Source organism: Bactrocera neohumeralis, chromosome 4 (genome assembly GCF_024586455.1).
Source record: "Bactrocera neohumeralis isolate Rockhampton chromosome 4, APGP_CSIRO_Bneo_wtdbg2-racon-allhic-juicebox.fasta_v2, whole genome shotgun sequence".
Classification (NCBI taxonomy): domain Eukaryota; kingdom Metazoa; phylum Arthropoda; class Insecta; order Diptera; family Tephritidae; genus Bactrocera; species Bactrocera neohumeralis.
Genome location: NC_065921.1, coordinates 48,436,358 through 48,459,994, shown reverse-complemented (window position 1 = coordinate 48,459,994; position 23,637 = coordinate 48,436,358). Strand labels below are relative to the sequence as shown.

The 23,637-nt window shown below is 34.1% G+C and overlaps 2 protein-coding genes across 4 annotated transcripts; one reads left to right on the top strand and one right to left on the bottom strand.

Annotated features, from left to right (window-relative positions):
- The first annotated feature begins 1,471 nt into the window (after positions 1–1,471).
- On the top strand, positions 1,472–21,073 carry LOC126754529 (sodium-dependent nutrient amino acid transporter 1). Of its 3 annotated transcripts, XM_050466604.1 has the most exons (9): positions 1,472–1,586; positions 1,901–2,097; positions 15,089–15,207; positions 15,272–15,545; positions 16,749–17,058; positions 19,428–19,698; positions 19,754–20,224; positions 20,283–20,559; positions 20,635–21,073. In XM_050466604.1, the coding sequence occupies exons 3-9, from the start codon at positions 15,112–15,114 to the stop codon at positions 20,874–20,876; spliced, it is 1,941 nt and encodes a 646-aa protein (XP_050322561.1). In that variant the 5' UTR covers positions 1,472–1,586; positions 1,901–2,097; positions 15,089–15,111; the 3' UTR covers positions 20,877–21,073. The 3 variants fall into 3 exon arrangements, with proteins under 3 accessions (XP_050322561.1, XP_050322562.1, XP_050322560.1); XM_050466605.1 differs by lacking the exon at positions 16,749–17,058 and adding an exon at positions 19,023–19,308 and having other exon boundaries at positions 1,526–2,097; XM_050466603.1 differs by having other exon boundaries at positions 1,527–2,097.
- On the bottom strand, positions 21,053–22,211 carry LOC126754603 (probable 6-phosphogluconolactonase). The gene is made up of 3 exons (XM_050466712.1): positions 21,989–22,211; positions 21,356–21,846; positions 21,053–21,293 (listed from the first exon to the last, which is right to left on the bottom strand). The coding sequence occupies exons 1-3, from the start codon at positions 22,104–22,106 to the stop codon at positions 21,186–21,188; spliced, it is 717 nt and encodes a 238-aa protein (XP_050322669.1). The 5' UTR covers positions 22,107–22,211; the 3' UTR covers positions 21,053–21,185.
- Between the last annotated feature and the right edge of the window lie 1,426 nt (positions 22,212–23,637).

Here is a 23,637-nt window from a genome sequence, read left to right as displayed (position 1 = left end):
TGAGTTATTAATAGGCTACTTAGTTTTTATACTCTCGCAACAAAGTTTTATTCACATAACGGTTGTTTGTAAGTCCTAAAACTAAAAGAGTCAGATATAGGGTTATATATACCAAAGTGATCAGGGTGACGAGTAGAGTTGAAATTCGGATGTCTGTCTGTCCGTCCGTCCGTGCAAGCTGTAACTTGAGTAAAAAATGAGATATCATGATGAAACTTGGTACAAGTATTCCTTGGCTCCATAAGAAGGTTAAGTTCGAAGATGGGCAAAATCGGCACACTGCCACGCCCACAAAATGGCGAAAACCGAAAACCTATGAAGTGTCATAACCAAGCCATAAATAAAGATATTAAAGTGAAATTTGGCACAAAGGATCGCTTTAGGGAGGGGCATATTTGGTCGTAATTTTTTTGGAAAAGTGGGCGTGTCCCCGCCCCCTACATATCGCGGAAACTACTATAGCTATGTCAACCAAACTCTATAGAGTCGTTTCCTTCAGGCATTTCCATATACAGTTCAAAAATGGAAGAAATCGGATAATAACCACATCTATCTCCCATGGAAAGGTTATGTTGAAAATCACTAAAAGTGCGTTAACCGACTAACAAAAAACGTCAGAAACACTTAATTTTACGGAAGAAATGGCAGAAGGATGCTGCACCCAGGCTTTTTTTAAAAATTGAAAATGGGCGTGACGTAGCCCACTTATGGACCAAAAACCATATCTCAGGAACTACTAAACCGATTTCAATGAAATTGGGTACATAATATTTTCTTAACACCCTGATGACATGTACGAAATATGGGTGAAATCGGTTCACAACCACGTCTTCTTCCAATATAACGCTATTTTGAATTCCATCTGATGCCTTCTCTGCATAATATATGTATACATTAGGAACCAATGATGATAGCGGAATAAAACTTTACACAAATACGGTATTTGAAAAATATTTAAATGACGGATAAGGAAATCTCGATTATCACTATATCATGCGAGAGTATAAAATGTTCGGTGACACCCGAACTTAGCCCTTCCTTACTTGTTCTTAATGTGTATGTACAGTAAACATATGTGTATGCATCTAAAGATGCTTTAAAAAATAGCACACTAAATTGAAAGCTTGAAAACTTCAATATAAATACGAAAATTTTACTAAGGAATGTCAAATGTATAAAGCTATGTATGTAAGGTAATGTATACCTTTCCAGAGTCTGGTAGCGCATTTTACTACACTAGACTTCAAACTTAATTTGACAAGCTTTTGGAATATAACACTGAATGCGGAGCTTTCAAGCGGAAGTTTAAAAGCACACACCTCTTTATCGGCATTATATCTAAAGTATTCCGTTCCCTTCATTAATGATGCTTTATTAACGCTCTCATTAAAAGATATAAACGCCGTGTGCGATACCGACCCAGGTGCCAGTTGATTCACTGAGTTTGGCACCGTAAACACTGATCGACTCTTCAAATGAGCGGAGGCGCAAAATTGTTGGCTATAAAAATGTTGGCTGAGAAAAATCTGTGCTCAGTTGGTTTTGGCTGCCGGGCCTGACAGTCTGCTGTAACGAGTAGTAAAGCGGTAAACTATGCAAGGAAAGCAAACGCGCGAATATTAAAACTTTAATGCAAAATACAATATACAAAAATTTTAATTTCTTCGACAAACAGCAAATTTCCCTAGTGCCGTTGTTAAATTATCAGTTCTAAATTGTATTATGGCCATATGTACATACGACATAAAAATTTGAAGATATAAATAAAAGACACTATAAAGAAAGATTAACTCAATAAATTCAAAACTTAAAATAATAAAATTATATATTTACGTACGCCTGTGCATAAAGTTTACACATACTTATTACGTATTGATTGAAATGTAATTGTGTGTTTCAGTTTGAAGCGGTTTCAACCAGTTCCACAATAACCGTGTTTTTGTTTAACATTTCCTTCGGCTTTGCGTGAGGTTTACCCAAGCCAACACCAATAATACCACCGGCACAAAAAGAATAAAAAGTCAGTTGTGAATTGAAGTGCTGAAATTAGCCGTGAAGCAGCGAAGCATAACAACAACAACAACATAGGAGTAGAAGGTGAGTCGTCAATGCGCGATTTATTATGTGAATACTGTTAGCAATTATAGTTTTATACCTTAATAAGCACAACAAATAGTTTCAGGTTCTTGGCTAATAACCACATACTAGAGGTCTGAATAGATTTGCATTAATTAAACACTTACTCTATGAATTGCACTGACTTAGCGCGTTGTTGCAACATGTGTACTTGAAATTGCTAAGCGTACACACACATGAATATGTTAATTACTTTTCCGGCGTTTGCCAAGGCTAAACCATTTTAGTTTTCCAGCAAAAGAGTTAGAATATATGTATTGTAAATATGTGCTTAAAGTATATACACATATAATATGAAATATAAGTTTGTTTATGTACCATGTAACTATGTGCATTGGTTTGTGTCTACCGGTAAAGTCTACATTCATTATCAGACTGGATGTATGTATGTATATGTCCTGCAGTGAAAAGAGGTTCAAAGTTTCAAGGATGGATCAGTATTTTTTTGATAAAACCATGGAAGACTTGAATAAAGTTCAAAATATCACTCTTCTCTTGAGTATATATGTACATATTTAAATTAATCTGGCAGTTATGTAGCCCATCTCGTAGTACATCAATTTGTAAAAAATATCAGTTTTTTGTATAGTAAAATAGTTTTTAACTAGGTGAGTGAACTACAATGTACATATACACACATAGAAAGACAAATATGTACGACTATATACATATATTTTGGCGCAGTCACAAGGTAGCACTGTTTATTTGCATTAACTCAATACTTTGTTCAGCAACATCAAAAGCTACCTGCTGTCGAAGAACTATTAACTTTTGTTAGGGCAAAGTTAAACCAAAAATAAAAACATTAAAAAGAACTCAACTGGATCCATTTAGACGTCACTAATTCACTGAAAATATCCGGTATAAACAAACATTTGCATATGTATGTATAAGTGCCATAACTTCATTCTGCTCTTTTTAACAAAAGAATGAAATACAAAAAAAAAGAAATTTACCCGGATGTTGCTTCAGGATATGAAGATTCTGTAAATGTTTAACTTCTGAAACTGTTTAGTAATCTGGTAAAGACCACTTCTTATGCTATATAAAAAAAAAGAAGTGAAATAGTTGCAAACATAATAAATTTAAATAAAGGAAGAAAATGAAGTTTTTTTAGTTCAATGAATAAACACAGGTTGAACATTTTAGTAGAAACCATAGTCAATTGAAAGGACAATATTATTAAAGATATTATTTATTGATTACTTTACCACGTTAGAAGGTCTATTCGACATAATGCCATGTGAATCCAAAAAATTACATAGTAACTTCAGAACGATTGGATGAAATGTCATTAAACTTTGCCATTATTCCAACTACGGCTAGTACTCTCGACCAGGCAAGGAGTTGAAGGAGTATACGGTATATAATAATTGTACAAAATTGGATCTTCCTAGCTTAAATCGTATTTTTTTCTGTGAGCGTAACAATGATCCGATTCCTGCCATTTACAATGCTAATAGCCTTGTATGTATCAATATACACTCGGCAAAAAAAAAACCCACGCAGTCGAAAATTTTCTAATATTCTTATTTTGAACTGTCACTATTTGCTCAAAATTCACCATTTGTCTTATTTGGTTGTTATGTCATGTGACTATATTATTTTACCTTTATTGTTAAAACCGCTAGCGTCCGCACGTGTTTATTACAGAATTTGCGGTATTTTCTTTTGAATAAGCTTTGAAAACAAGTAAAGTTGAACATGGTGGGGTCAACAAAAAATAAATCAGAAATCTTAGCTTTATATAAAATAAATTATCCAAAGGTCAAATAGGTACATATGTTAATTGATTAGCTCGAAAAAAGGGCAGTGGACGTCCGAAAACAGTAAAACCTCGTCAAGAACGACAAATTAAACGGCAAAATGTGCTGAATAATCTTGTATTCCGACCGCGACGTCCAGCAAAAAAGCCACTTCTCAATACGCGAATGAAGAAACAGCTACTAGAGTGGGCAAAATAGCACAACACTTGGACTACATCTGATTGGGGAAATGTTAATTTTTCTGATGAATCCAAATTTAATTTGTTGAAACCCGACGGAAATGCCACAGTGCGTCGTAGGAAAGGGGAGCGTTTTTTGGAAAACTGTGTTTGGCCCACCGGAAAGCATTCGCCTTATTTAATGGTGTGGGGAGCTGTAACCAAGTTTGGTGTTGGGCCGCTAATTATTCTAAAAAGATCTGTGAATGCCGAAATATAAATTGGAATTTTGAGTGAAGTCGTTTTGCCAACTATTGAACAGCTGTCCGAACACGCCCAAAAAGTTTATTTTCAGGGCATTTCAGCCCCTTTTCATAGAGCCAAAGCGGTAACCAAAGCATAAAACTATTGGAATAGATTTTTCAATAATTTATTACAAACACTTACAGGTTTCAAAACAAAAAGATTTTTATGGAATAGGGTCTCTCACGTGGCCAGGAAACAGTCCAGATCTCAATCCAATTGAGAACTGCTGGCATTATTTGGGCAAAATGATAAGAGAAAAGCGTCCAAAAAGTCTAAAAGAAATAGAAAATATTTTTGAAGCTAAAAATTATCTTACACGCTTTTTTTTTTTTGAATCGATGCCTAAACAAATATCCGTGGGTTATTAGGAGGAGGGGGTGTTGCTCTACAAAATACTAAGTTTTTTTTTTACAAAATACGTTATTTTGATTCGTTGTGTATTCTAATGCTAAATAAAAATCATATATGACATAAAATATGTAAATAACTTGTTCAAAAATTACATTATTGTTCATAACAAAATTTACTTCTGTGGTTATATGTGTGTTTTCACATTTTTCACTATAACAAGTGTTAAACTATAAGTTTTAATATAAAAATGCTTGAAACATAAACTAAATAAAAGTGGTTGACCCTCAAAGAAAAATGTTTAACTTAGAATAGTATGAATCCAAGTTTTGCGCTATATAAAAGCACTCTGTAGAGTGCGTGGGTTTTTTCTTCGCCGAGTGTACGTATCTAAATTTTGAATAGTGAATTTCCTTGTTGCAATTATGAAAGACAGTACAATAGACGTACAGTACTAAAAACAATAATTAATACATAAGTCAATGCCAATTTCTATACATTCAACAACACCTCACTTACTCATATTATGTACACATACGACTGTGCTGATATATCTCTAATTATTATACTCTTACAACATGTTTCTACAGAGTATAACAGTTTTGTCACCTAACGGTATCACCATACCATAAAGCATACCTATAAAATATCTCCCAAACCATTCAAGCTAAAATACCTAAACTAGCTCAAGATAAATCTCACAAAAACCCCTACCGACAATGTGAAAATGGGTGAAATCGGATTATAACCCCGCGGACAGAACAAATCGACAGCTAACTACTTCAGAGATTTTAAATTTTACTCCCGAGATAGTATGCGACATCTTTATAGGAGCCGGTGTAAAAACTGGTCAATAGGCGTGGCATCGCTCACTTTGAAGTAAAATCACATACCTCAGGACCTGCTCGATTGATTTTAACGAAATTCGATACATATTCTTATTTCACAGTGTGAAAATGGGCGAAATCGGACTGCAACCACGCCTATCCCCTTCCCTTAGCTTCCACATACGCAACACGATTTTCGAACTTCCAGTTGACTTTATACTGCATATATCAGGGATAAGGGATTATCTCCGGCATATATCGACCAAGATGAGTACTCTCACTGAAAATGAGAGAGCGTGTTTTGCCGATAACAGCATGTCTTTGTGCTTAAAATGGAGAAAATTGGGTGAAAACTCCATATGATTGGTGATGGTATTTAGCTACCTTACTGAATCTCAGGGAACATTTTATTAGTATGTATTATTAACAAAAATAGATAAAATGAGATCGATACTGCTCCCAACTCCAAGATAGTTACTATATGATGTTCGTTTTTCTAACAAAATTATATGTAGGAGTATATATACAAATATATATGTACATACATATGTATATATAGGAATTTCCATAACTCGAAGTTTTTTGTGTATTATGGTGATTAAAGTTAGGGAAGTTCAACTGTGTATGTACATATATATGTAATTGCTTGAATTCCTATCCTCTGGTTAACGGTTTCCCTGGCTTTGATTCTTGCAAGTTGCAAGAGTGTATAATGTTCGGTTGCACTTGAACTTAGCCTTTCCTGACTTTTTTATTTTTAACGCTTAAATATGATATTTCAACTAATAAAGTTCAATTTTTCCATGCATCTTATACTCGTAACTATAACCACAAAATTATGACTGCATCTAAGCGTGAATCCATAATCACAGTTAAAAAAAATCCAAATATTATTTTCTTTATTCATTCATGGTAACATACTATGAATACAATAAGACGTATACGTCTTTATGTAGTTATGCATGTACATATGTATAGTATATCAGGGAGTAAGTGTATGGTAAGCGCAAAACTGGCTATGACTGCTCAACAGTACCGAGACCTAGTAGCTCAGTATGACGTATATGCAATTTCCTTGATTTCGAGCTTTGTTATACCCATAAGTTGTTGTTGTTACTTTGTTCAAGAGTTAGTGTTATTGCTAGCGGTTCCACGTATGAGATGGCTGCATAATATGTTGCTGATCGGGTATTCACTGTGTCAGCGTAAGTAAACTAGGGCCCAACAACGCATGTGACTCGCGGTCATGAATTGACTATACATGACAAAGCGACAATGACAGCAACAAAATTTCTTCAGCTAATATTACATGAAACAAACGCATGTACATTCATATGTGCAATTAATTTGTGCGCAGAGGCAATTGCTGTTTTCTTTATAGTACCGTACTTTTTCGATTATATGTATATCAGGTTTTTGACTGGAATTTAATTTTTTTGAAAAAAATATGTATTCATCTGTCTATGTCAATGTTGTTGCCATCAAAATAGTCTCCATTCTATATTATGCACTTATCCCAGCGCTTCTTTCAATCGTTGGAATATTTTCCAAGCTTGATTTTTGAGATAGCTTGTAGCTTTCTCAGCTATTTTCACTATCTTGTAAAACGACGGTGCCTTAACGTTTTTTTTATTTTTCTAAATAGAAAAAAGTCACTGTGGCATCTTTACTATTCTTTTTGGTAAAAAATTAACGAACAATCAACGAACATATGTATAAAGTTATTTATATTTATGTTGTTAACGTACTAACTGCTTCACTCATATTCAAATAATACCGTAATAGTAATACCCAACCCTTCTACAATATCGCTCCAGTAGCATTCCTTATATTTAATCTTGGCTTAGAGTACTATCGTAATACTGTTACTGCAATTCTATCCAAGTTGCGTGACATATCTTCATAGTTCTATAGTTGGTCTCAGAGTAACCTTACCTAGTATTTTTTATTAGAAAACGCCGCGGTTGCAAAACCACAGCCGCATAAGTGTTGCGTTAAATCTGTATCAACAAATTCAAAGGTGAAGTACTGGTTTATTAAATTTCGTAGCAACCGTACTTAGCAAATGAATCACAAAAAACACCCTGGAAGTTTTGTTAGGTCATTGAGTGAATTATCATTAGATTCTCAAAGGAACGAATCACATTAACGAATTTTTGCAAATGGGAAAAACTATGGTTTTTTTTTCATAGCCTCCCTCAGCCATGGTAAAAAATCAACAGGCGCATTTGTGTCCGTCATTATTAATTAAATTTTTCAGCCTAAGCATTTTTCTCCACCCCAGTACTACTTTGTTTGTAGCAGAAAAAAATCGACTTTTAACAAGCAAATACTTAGACACTTACATATGTATGCATGCACTTGTGTACTTTCTGTATAGTCTCTTATGACAGTAGAGTGGATACTTTGAACATATCTCCGTCTACACAGACACACTCTATTTGAACAGCTGAATATGAATTTTTGTGCAACTTCAGACTAAAGCACTTTATTATTATTTTTTTTTAACTAGTATAAAGAGTTCTGTGTACTCTTTCGAGTAACTCGGTGTAACAGGAGCCTATAAGAGGAGTCAAGTGCTTGTAGATCTTATTTATGGATAAATGGAAAAAAACGAAAATAATTCAAAATAATTCTGAAAATATATGAATTTATAATATTTTAAACGGAATTATAAGAAAATGCAGAGTATACCTAGTACCTCCTTGATATATTTATCGTGTACGCCACTAAAACTTTAAGTACACATTCACATGATAAATAAGCATAGCAATTATGCATGTACTTGTTTATGAATGCTTTTATCTCGGCAATAATTTTAAAATGTGCAATCAGTCTAACAATGGTTAATGACATGGCCAATAAAATTGTCTACTGAGATAAATTGTAGTATACACATGTATTATTTAATACTAATCAACTTCAAAAATTCGCATATTGTAAACTTTTAACTTTTAACTTTTAAAAAGTAGAAATTTCTCCCGTCTTCATTTTTAGAAGTAATTTGAGATATCTCAACAGGTAAATCTCAAAATAATAAATGGTATAAAGGTTTTGAAAAGTTATGCTCAAGCTAACTTGACCTAAAATATAGAAATTTTATAATATATGTATATTAGGGTGGGTCAATAAAAGATTTTTTTTGCTTGGTACTCTGAAAAATTGGTTCCTAGACAACTCTAAGAAAATATATCCAAGTATGATATCTTAATTTTAACGGGAAGATCCTACGTTTTACAGATTTCTATTGTTTTCTTATTATCAGATATCAAAACTTAAATATCACTACAAACCATTTGAAAAAATGTATGTATCAATTTCATTAATTTGTAATTTCATTATTTTAAGGCCAATTTGTTTTCTAATGAATTATATAAATCAATGAAAAAAATCGTTATAAATTGGAAATCTTATAGTTTTTTAGAAAATTTACTATTCTACATGGTCCCTCATATTTTTTTTAACTTCTTTAAAATTCGTGAAGTAATTGATTATTTGGATTTATTTCTATAGAGAGAATTTGGCACTTAAACTTTTTGTAGTAAGAAGTGGGTTGAGGCTGATCGACTTCGTCGGGGCCGGAAATATGGTTATCTGTAGTACTAGATTCCAGCATAAAAAAATACACCAAGCTACCTGGATGTCTCCGGATCGAAAAGCCACCAACCAGATCGATCATGTTGTGATAGACGGAAGACACGTCTCCAGTATTCTAGAAGTGCGTACGCTCCGAGGTCCTAACATCGGCTTGTTGCAGCCAAGATTCACACCCGCTTCTGTGCAGCAAAAACCGCACTTCAACAAACACAAGAAGGCTCGACGTCGAGAAGCTGCAAAGACAACCGATAGCCGAACGATTTTCTACTCGACTTGCACTTCTGCCCTCTGGGAGCACTCGTCAACACCTCGGTATAAGGAAACTGTGGGGCGGCATTTCAAGCTCCTTACGTACAACTGGGAACCAAAACCATTGGTTTTCGGAATATGCAAAAGAACAGTTGGTTTGATGAGGAGTGCCGTGCCGCAACGAAAAGAAAACAGACTGCCTACCTCGGAACGTTACGAATGACCACATCATGTACTGGATGGGATAGATACCGAGAGTTGAAGAGGGAAGCGAGACCCATTTGCTTACCGAAAAATAGAGAGGCCGAAATGCGTGAGTATGAAGAGCTGGACAAGCTGGCTGAGAGTGGTAATGCTAGAAATTTCTACGAAAAAATGCGGCGACTAACAGAAGATTTCAAGACCGGACCATACTCTTGTAGAACACAAGGAGGTGATCTAGTAACCGATGCCCAGAGCATACTAAAATTATGGAGGGAACACTTCTCCAGTCTACCGATTGGCAATGAAATCACAACGCCAGGAGAAGGCGAACCCGATTCACCAATTGATGACGATAGAGCAGATGTTCAATTGCCCGACCATAAAGAAGTTCAAATAGCAATTGCCCGTCTGAAGAACAAAAAAACGGCGGGGGCCTATGGATTGCCGGCCGAGCTATTCAAACACGGCGGCGAAGAACTGATAAGAAGCATGCATAAGCTTCTTTAAAAAATATGGTCAGACGAAAGCTTGCCCAACGATTGGAATTTAAGGGCGCTTTGCCCAACCCACAAAAATGGATACCTCACAATCTGCACCAACTACCGTGGAATAAGTCTCCTAAATATCCTATATAAGGCTCTATCGAGTGTATTGTGTGAAAGATTAAAGCCCACCGTCAACAAACTGATTCAATAATTCGAGCTGCAATCCGAGAAGGTACAATCTTCTATAAGAGTGTAGAGCTGCTGGTGTATGTTGATAACAACCGCGGCTTTAACAACCGCGCCGTTAATTCTGCTTTGTCCAGAATGGAGGGCAAGACGAAATATCTCCTGTCATCAAACAAACAGTAGTCGCACTCGCGACTAAACACCTACATCACTGTTGACAGTCTTAACTTCGAAGTTGTAGATAATTTCGACTATCTTGGAACCAGCATCAACACCAATATCAACGTCAGTTCGGACTAAGTAGGAAATTGAGAAGTAAAGACCACTCTCGACGAACAAAAACTAAACTCTATAAGTCAGTCATTATTCCAGTCCTGCTATAAGGTGCAGAGGCATAGACGATGACAACATCTGGCGAGTCGACGTTGCGAGTTTTCGAGAGAAAAGTTCTGCGAAAGATTTATGGTATTTTGCGCGTTGGTCACGGTGAATATCGCATTCGATGGAACGATGAGCTGTATGAGGTATACGACGACATTCACATAGTTCAGCGAATTAAAAGACAGCAGCTATGCTGGCTAGGGCATGTCGTCCGAATCGACGAAAACACTCCAGCTCTGACGCTTCGACGCAGTAGCCGCCGGGAGAAGCAGAGGAAGAGGAAGACCTCCACCCCGTTGGAAGGACCAAGAGGAGAAGGTCCTAGCTTCGCTTCGAATGTGCCAATTGGCGCCACTCTGCGAAAAGAAGAAACGACTTGTTCGCTGTTGTTAACTCGGCTATTACCGCGTAAGCGGTTTCTACGCCTGTAAGGGAGAAGAAGAAGTAAGAAGTATTAAAGGAAATTATGCTTTTCTGAAAGCATAATTTTCTTACCAAATTTAAATAAACTGTTTATAAATCGTTATTAATATAATAGAAGTTTTTAAAGTGAGAAAAGTTTACTGAAAGCAGTAGTGGATACATATGCTGATAAATAATTAATTAAGTAAGATAAGTTCGGGCGTAACTGAACATTTCATACTCTTGCAACTTCAAAGGATCAAAGGCGGGTAAATACCTTCAGTTGCATAAGGTTTGTTAGTTATATGGGGTCTAAAGCGAGTTTTCACCTAATTTCTTCTTTCCTAAATTTTATTAATTAATTCATGTATTTGCTGATATATGCGGTATAAGTCAGCCAGAAGCTCGAAAATATGTTTATTATGTACTATATATTAGGGCTAAGGGAATTATTGATCCGATTGTATCCATTTTTGACATACAGACATATATTATATATATATTATATCAGTGTTCTTGTCGATTTTTACTTGTTCAAACGTAAATTAATTACTTCGCAGACGAGAATCTCTCGACTTAATGCAAATTAGTAAATACGTGCATTTGTACACATATGTATATGTGTATATTTTTATACCTTCACAAAATGTTGCTAAAGAGTATTATAGATTTGTTCAGCAAACAATTGCTTTTAACTTTATGGAAATCTTATTTAGTGCAATAACTAACCTCTCAAATGAGATAAAAATTTTTGTTTGGTAATATGTTTAATGTACATATCTTCAAAACCACTTAAGCTAAATAAACCAAAATAACTCAGGACAGTGCGGAGTGAAATTGGATTATAACCCCAAATATTCGCCTTATAAAGTTTGTGAGGAAAATTACTAAAATAAGTGGGTCAGAGACGCTAGGCTTTAGCTTTAGGTAAAAACACATACATATGTACTTGGCAATTTAAGCAAATTCGGTATGCCACATTATTCCGATGTATCTACATATATTACGCTGAGAAAGTTGGCGAAATGGAACGAAAACCACTTCACATAGTATAACATTATTTAAGAATGCATATAATTCTTTCATTTTACAGTATACAAACCAAGCACCAATGAATATATCGGACTAAAACGTTACACAAGTAGTGTTTTGAAAGAGTGCGATTTCAGCTCTATACATATAATAACTAACTGTTCAAGCCTTAAATACCAAGGATATGGTTCCTAGTGCCCCTGGCTGACTTTTTATCGAACATATCGGTCAATCAGTGGGATATCTTATAGAAATAAAATATCATCTCTATCTAATTACAGTGTTTCATTTTGCCGGATGAAATCGGGTCATTATTACTTTAGCTTCCCAATATAAATATTTCAAGCATTCCGTTGAATTAAAGTCGGTAAATTTGTAATATATAAAATTGGTCAACGAATTATCCCTATATACTACATATAAAAGTATTCCTTATTTTAGCGGACTTTAAGCCACATATGTATATGTGTTAGTGTGTGTGTTCTCATCATAAAATTAGATGGAAACCGTTCGACATTCTTTTGGAAGGAGACTATTTTGAATAAAATAAATTGATTTTGCCGAAAAAACAGTTGTTCTGTTTTTTTTTAGTCCTGTTTACTTTGGAATGCACCTTGTATAATCGATATTTTTTGTAATGAGTCATACATACAAGTTGTTTGTATCTCATTTAGTAGCAATATTAACAGGTAATCGATCTTTGGCATAAAATAATTAAATTAAAAAACCGGATGTTTCCAACGAAAATAAATACTTAATATTCGCAGTTTTATCTCAGTATGCTTGGAGACAAAAGGGAAAGTCCCCTCAAATATTAAAATTTGTATACTAGAAAAGTTTTATATTTCTGCTAAAACGTTTAATGGGTTCCTAGTTTAATTTAAAAGAAGTTAGATTTTGCCATCTTACTTAAAATATATATTACATATAAGTATACGATATTTATGTTCGACTTCAAATACAAAATTGAATTGAAATTGAATCAACTCACAACCACGTCGATTAGTATAGGGAAGATAATTGCAACTCAACTTGTCGACTTGTTATAGATAATACTGAATTACAAATTAATTTAAACATATTTTCATAGAGTTATGCGTTTTTGAAATAGTGGGGGAAAACACAATATTCTTGGTTAGTAACACGCTATCTCAAAAAGCTGCAAAACTGAAAAAAAAAATTTCATAAAATTGGGGGCTACTCAAAATTAAAGATTTTTCCATTTATTTTTTTATTTTATCCAATTAAAAAAATATATCCAGTTGCCAAGACACTAAAACCGCTATAACTTCGGAAAGAATTTGAATTTTGAGAAACCCTTTCAGGGAGATATTTTTGAATATCTAAACTATTGAATTACGAAAAATTGTCTTTTTAAGTTTTTCCAAATTTTTAGACTAGAATACCTCCTTAAGTGAAGCCAATACAAATAATTCTACTAGTGACATCACGTTTGTTCATTTAAATCACCCATTGGGACAAAAAAGGGGCTATAAATAGATGCAAAAAATGATACATATTATCTTAAAATTATAAAGAAATAATACAAAGTAATTAATGATTCATATGGTCATGATCATGGCACCATACAGCGTATATTTTATCAGAACTTAGAGTATTTTATCGCAGTACTAATACCATAATGTGCAAGTTTAAGCGCGCTCAAAGCAATAATTGTAAAACACTTATTGAATTATATAAGCAGCAGCAAACGATGAACATTTAACGAGAAAATAATCAGTATGATATTGAAAATAGATGAATCACAAACTGGATGAAATTAATAAAAAAAATTATAAAGTATAGTTCAGAGAGTAATATTTGCGTGCAAAAAAGTGGGAGTTTACAAATAAATACTTTTATTTTATTACACTCAGGCTGTAATAATCGTCGACTGTGCAATCGTGATAAAAATTTACACATTACATATAAAATTAGACAACAATAAACATTTCCAAATGCTTTTTAAAAAACGGTTTTTCTTTACGCGATCATTTCGAGAAAAAAGTGTTTTTTTGTTTTGAAAATAAACTCTTGTTCAATTGTGGTCACTGATGAGTCCAATTCGATCACTTTTTTCGATCTCCTTATGTTGATGATCTTTAAATACGAGTTGTACTTTTTGGAAGAGGTGTTCGACCATTTTGGAGAAATAGGAAATGTACATAAATGACTAACCAGAAGGAGGAAGGAATCACTAATCTCTCAAAGTGAGAACAAAGCTATTGTTTCCCTGTTTGTGATGAAACCTCTCGCCAGTCTAAGAGCAGCTAAAAAATATTTAAATTTAGTTGTAGTATTAAACACAGCTGTACTATAATTAAAACTTTTTGTAATATCTACAGATGCGTCAACTTTTGCATTGTTCAGCCCCTTCATACGTGTATGTCTAAGAAAGGGACATAACATATGTATATTCAAAGGTGTGTTAAGCACCCGTAAAAGGTGCATCTCTCTTCTCATTAATTTGGTTTTCAGGTGCTTCTGAGAAAAATTTAACACCGTTAGAATGATAAAATTTTATAAAAAGGTTTTATTGAAATGCTTCACGGTAAAAATAAGGCAATGATTCGAAACATAGAAGTAGATTCTGTACCCAATGGAAACAAGATTAGATTGACCATCACAGTCACCAGACGCCAGTCCAATAGAGAATTTTTGGGCTTTAATGGAAGCCAAAATATCAAGAAAATATTTAAAGTCAACAAAAAATTTTCTTCGGCTAAATTAGTTGCAAGTTGCCTCCAAGATGTCAGACTATAATTGACAACGCGTGACAACGTTGGAGAAAGTAATGAATAAACGTCAGCTATAACAAAACAATGTATTTTCCATAATTACAACAACGCTACCTACATTTTGGAAAACCGAAATGTTATTTTTTGAACGCACTGTACATAAAGACCGTAAGGAATCGTTCGGAATTCAACAACTTTTACTAGTTTAAACAAGAAAATTATTTATTCATTTCTTGGTTATTTAGGTTTCATGCATTTACTTTTTACTTCTAGAACACTTTCTTTACACACATACAATGGAGCTACCTCATGAAAATCCAGCCTTTATTGGAGATGATGGAAAATCTGCACGCGGCCAATCGAGGACCTTGCGAAATTCGGATGAAGAGGCAGTAAGTATTGGTATTATATGGTTGTAAAATAAAACTCAAATCAATTTTGTTTTTGTCCAAATAGAAGCTATCTGAAAATGATTCTAAGAAGAATGAACGCGCCACGTGGGGCAAAGGTGTAGAGTTTCTTTTCTCTTGTATTGCCATGTCTGTGGGACTGGGGAATGTATGGCGCTTTCCTTTTACGGCGCTGGATAATGGCGGTGGTGCTTTCTTGATACCTTATCTAATAGTATTATTTTTAATCGGTAAGCCGATTTATTATTTGGAAATGGCGATAGGACAATTCTCGAGCAGTGGATCAGTGAAAGTATTCAACTTGTGTCCAGCGATGAAGGGTAAGAAAGCATCTTTAGTTGCAACTATATTCATTTTCTCTGTATCTTATGAATTTTAGCTGGAGTACATGCCTGCGTACGTAGTTATACATATTTTATGCTTATATATCTTACAAGTTGAGAAACAAGTTAACAGAATTAAATTCAAAATGTAGCATACAAATTAAAGGAAACTGTTTTATAACATTTTGATTGTATGTACATAGTACGATTTTCCGGAAAAGTTAACTTATTTTAAGAAATATTCTCCTTTAATCATTTATCATTGTTAAAATTTAGAGTCAAGACAATTTTATATGCTAATAACACAGCACCGAATAGAGACATTAGAAATACATATGTATGTATATGACAGCAGCACTACCTAAGGGATTGTATGATACTTGAAATTTCATATAGAGATTTTAATTACAAAGCAAGTTTTATACTTTCATCATCTTTACAACTTTTTGTTCAAGCAAATCATTACTACGTAACCTCAAAAGATATGCCCAATAAGAGAAAGCTTTACTGTGAGAGTGCTTTCTAATAGCCATAATGACGTTGAAGTACGTTGTATATGTAGTTAATTTTAAAAGGGGTGAAACTCCATAAGTGTACATTTGCAATACCTTTAACATCTATCAGTTATGTTAGTTGAGTTTAAAGCTACTTCTTGATAGCATTGACTACGGATGAGATCTATAGACATAGTATGTATCGAAAGACAGCCGAGTTAGGTTAATGTAGTAAAAAACCTCTTGTGAGTTACAAAGTCATAATCCGAATGAACTGTAAGTATCTACGTATATGAAATAAATACATAGATATAGTTAAGTACCGTTTCCACGTTGGAACTCGGAAAGAGTTCATGTGACTTTCCACAAATTGTAATTAAGTTAGAAAAAGGGTGCTGTTTCGTATAGATAATATAAATAGTAAACACGAGGATATGAACATAGTTGATAATATACCGGAAGGGGATATAGTTTATTGTTTTGAAGTCGAAACCACTTCCTGCATTTATGAAATCAATTTCCAACTAATTGTATATACATACGTACGCATGAATATACTGTATATCAAGGCATGTTCTTCTTTCAATTCTAAGTATTTTAATGGATTCATTCGTAATATTTTTCGTAAATTATTTGCAAAATTTGTCATACTATGTAACACTTTAATTTCATCTCATATTTGTGAATGCTTCTGATCATTTGAAAGGTATTGGTATTGGTCAAGTGTTGTCCATTTCGTTTGTGACCACTTACTATGTGGCCATTATGGGCATGATTGTACGCTATTTGTTTGATTCATTCAAATCCCCGTTACCGTGGACAGTCTGTGACGATGCATGGAGTGAAGCCTGCGTTGCATCTGGCACAATGCCCGCGCCAGAACCCATAATAGAAATTTCAACTGGAGTGTCATCAGTAGTAAACAACAACACATTACATAATGTCAGTACGCTCATAAACGCGAGTGTTATGCCTCATCATACCAAAACCATTTCATCTGCAGAGTTGTACTTTATGTAAGTTTAATATTATATATGTTTCTTAAATAATTACTGTAAGATTGTATTTGTATTACTAACCGACATGCTCAGTAAGATATAACATATTTGTGCTTTCAAAAATTTCCCTGTCATCCATTCAATTCCCTTATTTCCTTGGTATTCAGTTATAATCAAGCCCCATTTGGAATGCATATGTATGCATGATGCTGATTTTACAGTTATTGCGTGAGACATTCATAAATAAAATCGATTTAATTAATCAATAAAAACTGCTTCGAGCCGACACGTCAAATTGAAATATTTTCACAAAACAGTTTGCCTAAGTACCCTGTCGGGAAAATGCTTCGGCACTTTACCAAAAGAGAGAATTTTGTATCGCGATGTTCAAGGAAGATACAATTCTTTTCCCTTCTTCACTTTTCTATATTTTCGACCATGTATAGATGTGAGTACGAAGCATTAAAAAATAGGTCGATTAAGAAAAACGAAAGTGTAAATCGGTTTTGTGATTGAAAGTTTCAACTTTAAACAATCGAACTCGCGTCATTAACAATTAAGAGGTCATGACTCAACCCGCGATTAAAACACAGATGTTTTTTTTTAGTATAAACCTTTATTGTAATTTCCATTATAATACTAATTTCCACTTATTATAGCAACAAGCAAAAGCAATTTAGCTGGCTAATTCGGATTCACAGATTACTCCTAAAGAGGAGACTGACACTCCTCGCAGTGGTTCCGAATAGGTCCGTCTTAATTGTCTTATAATGTGAATCAAATAGCAGATAAATATATAGTCAAAACAAATAAAACAAGGGGCAGTTACTTCAACTAAACACGAGTATAAACAGCTTTACAACTCGGATCAACCGCAAGCCGAACTAGTTTGTTAATTGCCGGGTATTTTTCATGTGTTTGTATCCTACGTAATGTTTATTATCAAATTCTGGACAGAAATATACCACTTACTAACTGCTTCAGAACAGAAGCAAACCTTATTAGTTCAATTTATATTTCCTGTAATCATTTTAATCTGTATTTTGTGTAGGTCCTCGGTATTTTTCAGAAAAAAAAAATTGATTGCCCGACGTAATGAGATTCTACGGTGAATCCGCTTTTCGAAAAATATGTGTAAATCTCATTCTCACTAGTGCGATTTTAATAAAAAACAGAAATAGTTCTAAACGTACATATTTTGTGAATAGTTTAATTTTTTATTGGAGGGCGTATGTATGTATAAAATACATTATTGCGCGGTTGTATGTGAGTAAATGTTTGCTCCAAATTCGTATGTCGCAAACCCGAAGTGTAAATTGACTTTATTCGGCGATTGTCTGCAAATTAGTTTGTAAACAAAAAAATATAATTCTCACAAAATTCAACCATCAGCTGGCTGTTACCGCTTTACAAATTTTCGTCAATGGAAGCGCTTGCCATTAAAAAAAATATTTCGCATGAGACTAAATCTAATCAACAATAATATATCATGCAATAAACTAAAAATTATATATCGCATGCGACTGAAATGTCATCAGTAACTTCATTACTTCTTATTACATACATACATATGTATATAAGTATCTATTTTTATATTCTACTACCAAATATAGTATATAAAGTAGTATATAGTATATACAATTGGCTAATATATAAGTATACAACCATATGTCTTCATTTAACTGGCTTATAAAAAATTTAGTTTCCTTGTTCTTCCATGAGATCTGTACCTGAAGCCCGTCATACTTACATACATACATATGTTCATTTTCGGTGATGTTGCAGATTACGTCGATGTCATATTGCATACCGCTTTCTAAGTTTTAACCTTATTTTTTAAACTTGTTATTTCGTTTTTAGTTCATATCTCTAAAACACATAAATTCATATCATAGTTTTATCTACAAGAGTGTATGTACACGCTTGTACCTATACATAATGCTATTCACTACTACATTCTATTTGCATCTAACACTTTCAAGGTATTGGCTTAGGGCAGGCTTTCATGGTATACCTATTGGCTACATATTACGAGTCCATATGTGCACTTATCGCATACTATCTGGTGCAATCATTCCGTGACCCGCTGCCCTGGTCCTACTGTCGACCGGAGTGGGGATCGAATTGTTTTGATTCTGCGCCCCATAGTTGGCTCGATGGAGCCAAATTCATAGACACAGTTCGAACTGGCAATTGGAGTTTGGTTTACAGTAATCTAACAAAGGACTATAATAAGCGCATAATCTCGAGTTCGGAATTTTATTTTGTGTAAGTTACACCTAAGAGTTTATGGAAATAGTTTTTTTTTTTTGTTTTAAGGGTTGTGGATTAAAATAATATCATTAGTTAATTTTTTGTCTGATTTAATCAAACTGGAATAACTGCAGCAAGGATGTACTGCGCGAGAAGGATAACATTGATGACGGCATTGGTTTGCCGAACTGGGAACTGGTGTTAGGACTTCTTGTATCGTGGACAACAATATTTTTCGTTGTACACAGAGGTGTGAAAAGTTCAGGCAAAGCTTCGTATTTTTTGGCTTTATTTCCCTATGTAATCATGGCTGTGTTATTGGTGCGCGCAGTCACTTTACCAGGTTCCGCGGACGGCATAATCTTCTTTATAAAACCCGATTGGAGCAAAATTCTGGACCCTAAGGTGTGTACATACGTGAATGCATTGACCAATATAATCTAATAAATAATTTTTGTAGGTTTGGTATGCCGCCGTCACTCAGTGCTTTTACTCACTATCCGTCTGCTTTGGTAACATAATCATGTACGCTTCGTACAACAAGTTTGATCATAACATACATCGCGACGCAATGATTGTCACCACATTGGATACGTTCACATCCCTTATTTCGGGCTTTACCATATTTGGCATTTTGGGTAATTTGGCCTATGAAATTGGTACGGATGACATCGGTACAGTAGTTAAAGGTGGCACCGGACTTGCATTTATTTCGTACCCGGATGCGATTTCCAAATTCAAAACGTTGCCGCAAATATTTTCAGTATTGTTCTTCCTGATGCTCTTCATTCTTGGCATCGGCTCAAACATAGCAATGACATCATGTACCATAACGGCAATACGAGACAGCTTTCCCCACATTAAGCAATGGCACTGTGCATTGGCTATATCCGTTATTAGTTTCTTTATTGGGTTAGCTTATGTGACACCGGTAAGATGGTCAGTTATAACAAAGTTCTTTATGTTTAGTTGGTCGTATACACTTCTAGGGAGGCCAATTTATTTTGACTTTGGTGGACTTCTATGGCGCTTCTATGATCGCACTGATTTTAGGCATACTGGAGCTCTATGTTTTGGGTTGGGTTTATGGCGTGGATCGGCTATGCACGGACATTGAATTCATGATAGGCCATAGAGTAGGGAACTATTGGCGTTGGTGTTGGGCACTCATCACACCCGGCATTATGACATTGATTCTGATTTACTTTTATGCGACATATGAATCGTTAACCTACAACAATGTTCACTATCCAAGCTGGGCATATGGTAAGTGCATTGTAAACTCTTACATAAGAATTAAAATAACACAAATATAAAAAATTATTTTGTCTGCAATTTCAGCATTAGGTTGGACAATTACTGCCTTGGGTGTTCTCCAAGTTCCAATATGGGCAATAGTTGCTATTATACGCCAACCAGGAAAAAGTTTAACCGAAAAAGTCCATGGTGCGTTCAGACCCGAAAGTAACTGGGGTCCATCAGATCCCTTACTTCGCGAACAATACAACAAAGATGTGGCACACGGCAACGACTTGAGTAACACAAGTTGCTGGAGTAAAATCAAGAAGAACTTAACTGGTTAACCATTTTGATCAAGTGATTTTTAAAACAGCGGGTGCTGTTTACGGCTTGCCAAATTTTAGTATTATAGATATTAAAATAAATGTGAAAACTTATTATCTAAATTTTCTTAAACATGTACTTACCATAATTTAAAATACTTCGCCAGTACAAGCTTTAAATAAAAAACATTTCTCAAAACTTTTTAACAAAAACCAAATGCTACATAAAATTTATTACATTTAATAATATTAAAAGCACCAAAGACTATTTAGAAATTATGGAGATATGTACAGATGTAGCCTATGATTTCCATATCTTTGAAAGTGGATTTATTTTTGTAAATACTTGCCAGCTTCAGCATCAAGTATGAGCAGTAGTTCACCATTTTTAGGCGAAACTTTTCCAGCTGGTAAATTCTCCAGATCAACGAACACACGCTATGTTTAACAAACGAAACAAATTTATTTGAATTGTTATTGTTATTATTGGCAATACTCACTTTAACCATTTCTGCTTTGCTTGTACCGCACATAGCAAATATACAACACTTGGCATTGTTGATAAGCGGCAAGGTCATCGTGACCCTCTGTGGCGGCAGTTTAGGTGAATCGGCAATGGGTGCTATCAATAGCGTTTTCTCATCGAGTAGAGCGTGTTTGGGAAATAACGAGCAGGTATGACCATCAGGCCCCATCCCCAGAAGTAACAAATCAAACTCAGGTATTGAACCAACGCTTGCACCGAACTCTGCTCTTATTTTTTTCTCATAGTCAGCGGCGCATTCTGCCAGTGGCAAATTCACGTTAATTGGTTCAAATTGATGTAACTGTAGTTCTGTTTGTGGCACCAGTTTAATTTTATAAGTGCCATAAGTTGATTCCGGATCTGTTTCGTCAACATATCGCTCGTCACAGAAGAAAAATTTCCATTTACTCAAGTCAGTTTGAATACGTGGAATTGCTTTGCTTAGGAAATTTAACACGGAACCACCTTTTTAATTAATACATATTTTACTGTTATTTTGTTTAAAGCAGGGTATATTTCGGTATACAGAATAAGAGCTATAAGGTCACTGAAGTATACAAACATTGCTGCTTACATAGCAACCTTTAAGAACAAAAAACAAACGCACCTGAGAGTCCAACGCGAAAGACGCCGCTTTCAACAATTGCTCGTTTCGCGCATTTCGAAATTTCGGTTGTAAGTCGCTCGATCACCTCTAATTCATTGGCCACAACTATTTTCGTCATTACTTCAATATATACAATATACTATGGAATTCTAATAATTAACTTCGGAACACGTACGCGCCTGTGTATCTATCTTCCATGTAGTTCGATAATTTGACAATCAGCTGTGAAAATAAGCTTTGACCACTTGTTGCTTGTCATTGGCGATATGCCATTCCAGTGAGCACCAACACATATGTATGTAACTACATACTTATGCTCATACAAATTCATATAAATAATATAATAAGCAGAGCGAGTAAAAAAGCTTTTTCATATGAGCTTTGCGAAAAAGCTACTGAAGAAGCTTACTAGTCAGACAAATGAGAAAAATTTAATCGAAACTAAACTTTCAAAACTTGTAAAGCACAAAGGAATAAGTTTATGTTTATATTCATTTCGTTACTAATAAATAACGGCAAAACGAGAACGAATTTTCAAATCGATTCATAAAGATTACAAGTATACTTACGAAAATAGGGCACGATTCCGATTACTTTGGCGCCGCGATTTGAAGGTACCGTTGGAAAGAGGAAGTCCTCCTGATTAAAAAATATATATACATAGGTACCGCAAACGCTTAGTTTACGAGATATTCGACCTTAAAGTTCAAAAATTCCCAACATTCGAACATTTCAACAAGCTATTTTACCACATTAAACACACTTTACTCACATTTTTCACTTCAAATTAATTAAATTAAACTATAAACTTTTAAATAAATCCACATACACTTTACACATTTACACTTTTAACAGTTTTTTTACCGAAGAAATATTTATTTTAAAAATTACATTTTGCACTCGTAGTGAACATCATGTGTGTGCTAAAAATTACGACGGAATGGAGCGCTGCCATGTGATATTTAATAATGAAATTCGCTGAAATTCTTTTTTTCCCAAAAATTCCTCTATCCATTCATTTGGATATGTTCTTTACTTAATTTAATAAACAAATAAGTAATATTATATAGTAATATTATATAATAATATTATATATATTGTCACCTAATATACAAAACACCGTATTATCAAAAATAAATGGAAAGCGCTGACAGATATAATAACCAAAATTTAACCATTTTATAACGAAACTCAATATATTTTTTTTATTTTAACGTAGAAAGAAGTACTACGCGAAAGTATTTCCGTCACCCCGGGTGCTCTTTTTTCTATATTAACTATAATAAAAAATACTTTACAAGATTTTCCAAGCTATAATTGGGGTGTGAAAACTTTTTCCTTATACATATGTATATATGTATAATATGTGATTTATATTTAATATACACAAGTAAGTAAAACTCTATGATAATATTATAAAATTTATATCATATCGAGGTGACTGAAGTACTTTCGCATAGTACTCCTTTAAAACTCTAAGTATTTTATTATTATTTAATAAAACTAAGTTGTTTATTAAATTTAAATAAGAACATATCTATGTATATGCATGGAAATATTGTTTATACTCATTTTAATTTGAAATATAATTTATAGAAGCTTCTTTTTATTAGAACTAAGATTGCTAAATAAAGAAAGAGGAATTATAG

What these genes read in the sequence shown, in the direction of transcription:
- LOC126754603 (XM_050466712.1), bottom strand. Translation starts at nt 22,106, where the DNA reads ATGACGAAAATAGTTGTGGCCAATGAATTAGAGGTGATCGAGCGACTT. An exon ending in CTTTCGCGTTGGACTCTCAG is followed by an intron (nt 21,847 to 21,988) that starts GTGCGTTTGTTT and finishes TTAATTAAAAAG; the next exon opens with GTGGTTCCGTGTTAAATTTC. An exon ending in GCAAAGCAGAAATGGTTAAA is followed by an intron (nt 21,294 to 21,355) that starts GTGAGTATTGCC and finishes TGTTAAACATAG; the next exon opens with CGTGTGTTCGTTGATCTGGA.
- LOC126754529 (XM_050466604.1), top strand. Translation starts at nt 15,112, where the DNA reads ATGGAGCTACCTCATGAAAATCCAGCCTTTATTGGAGATGATGGAAAA. An exon ending in CTTGTGTCCAGCGATGAAGG is followed by an intron (nt 15,546 to 16,748) that starts GTAAGAAAGCAT and finishes ATCATTTGAAAG; the next exon opens with GTATTGGTATTGGTCAAGTG. An exon ending in GGTTAGCTTATGTGACACCG is followed by an intron (nt 20,225 to 20,282) that starts GTAAGATGGTCA and finishes ATACACTTCTAG; the next exon opens with GGAGGCCAATTTATTTTGAC.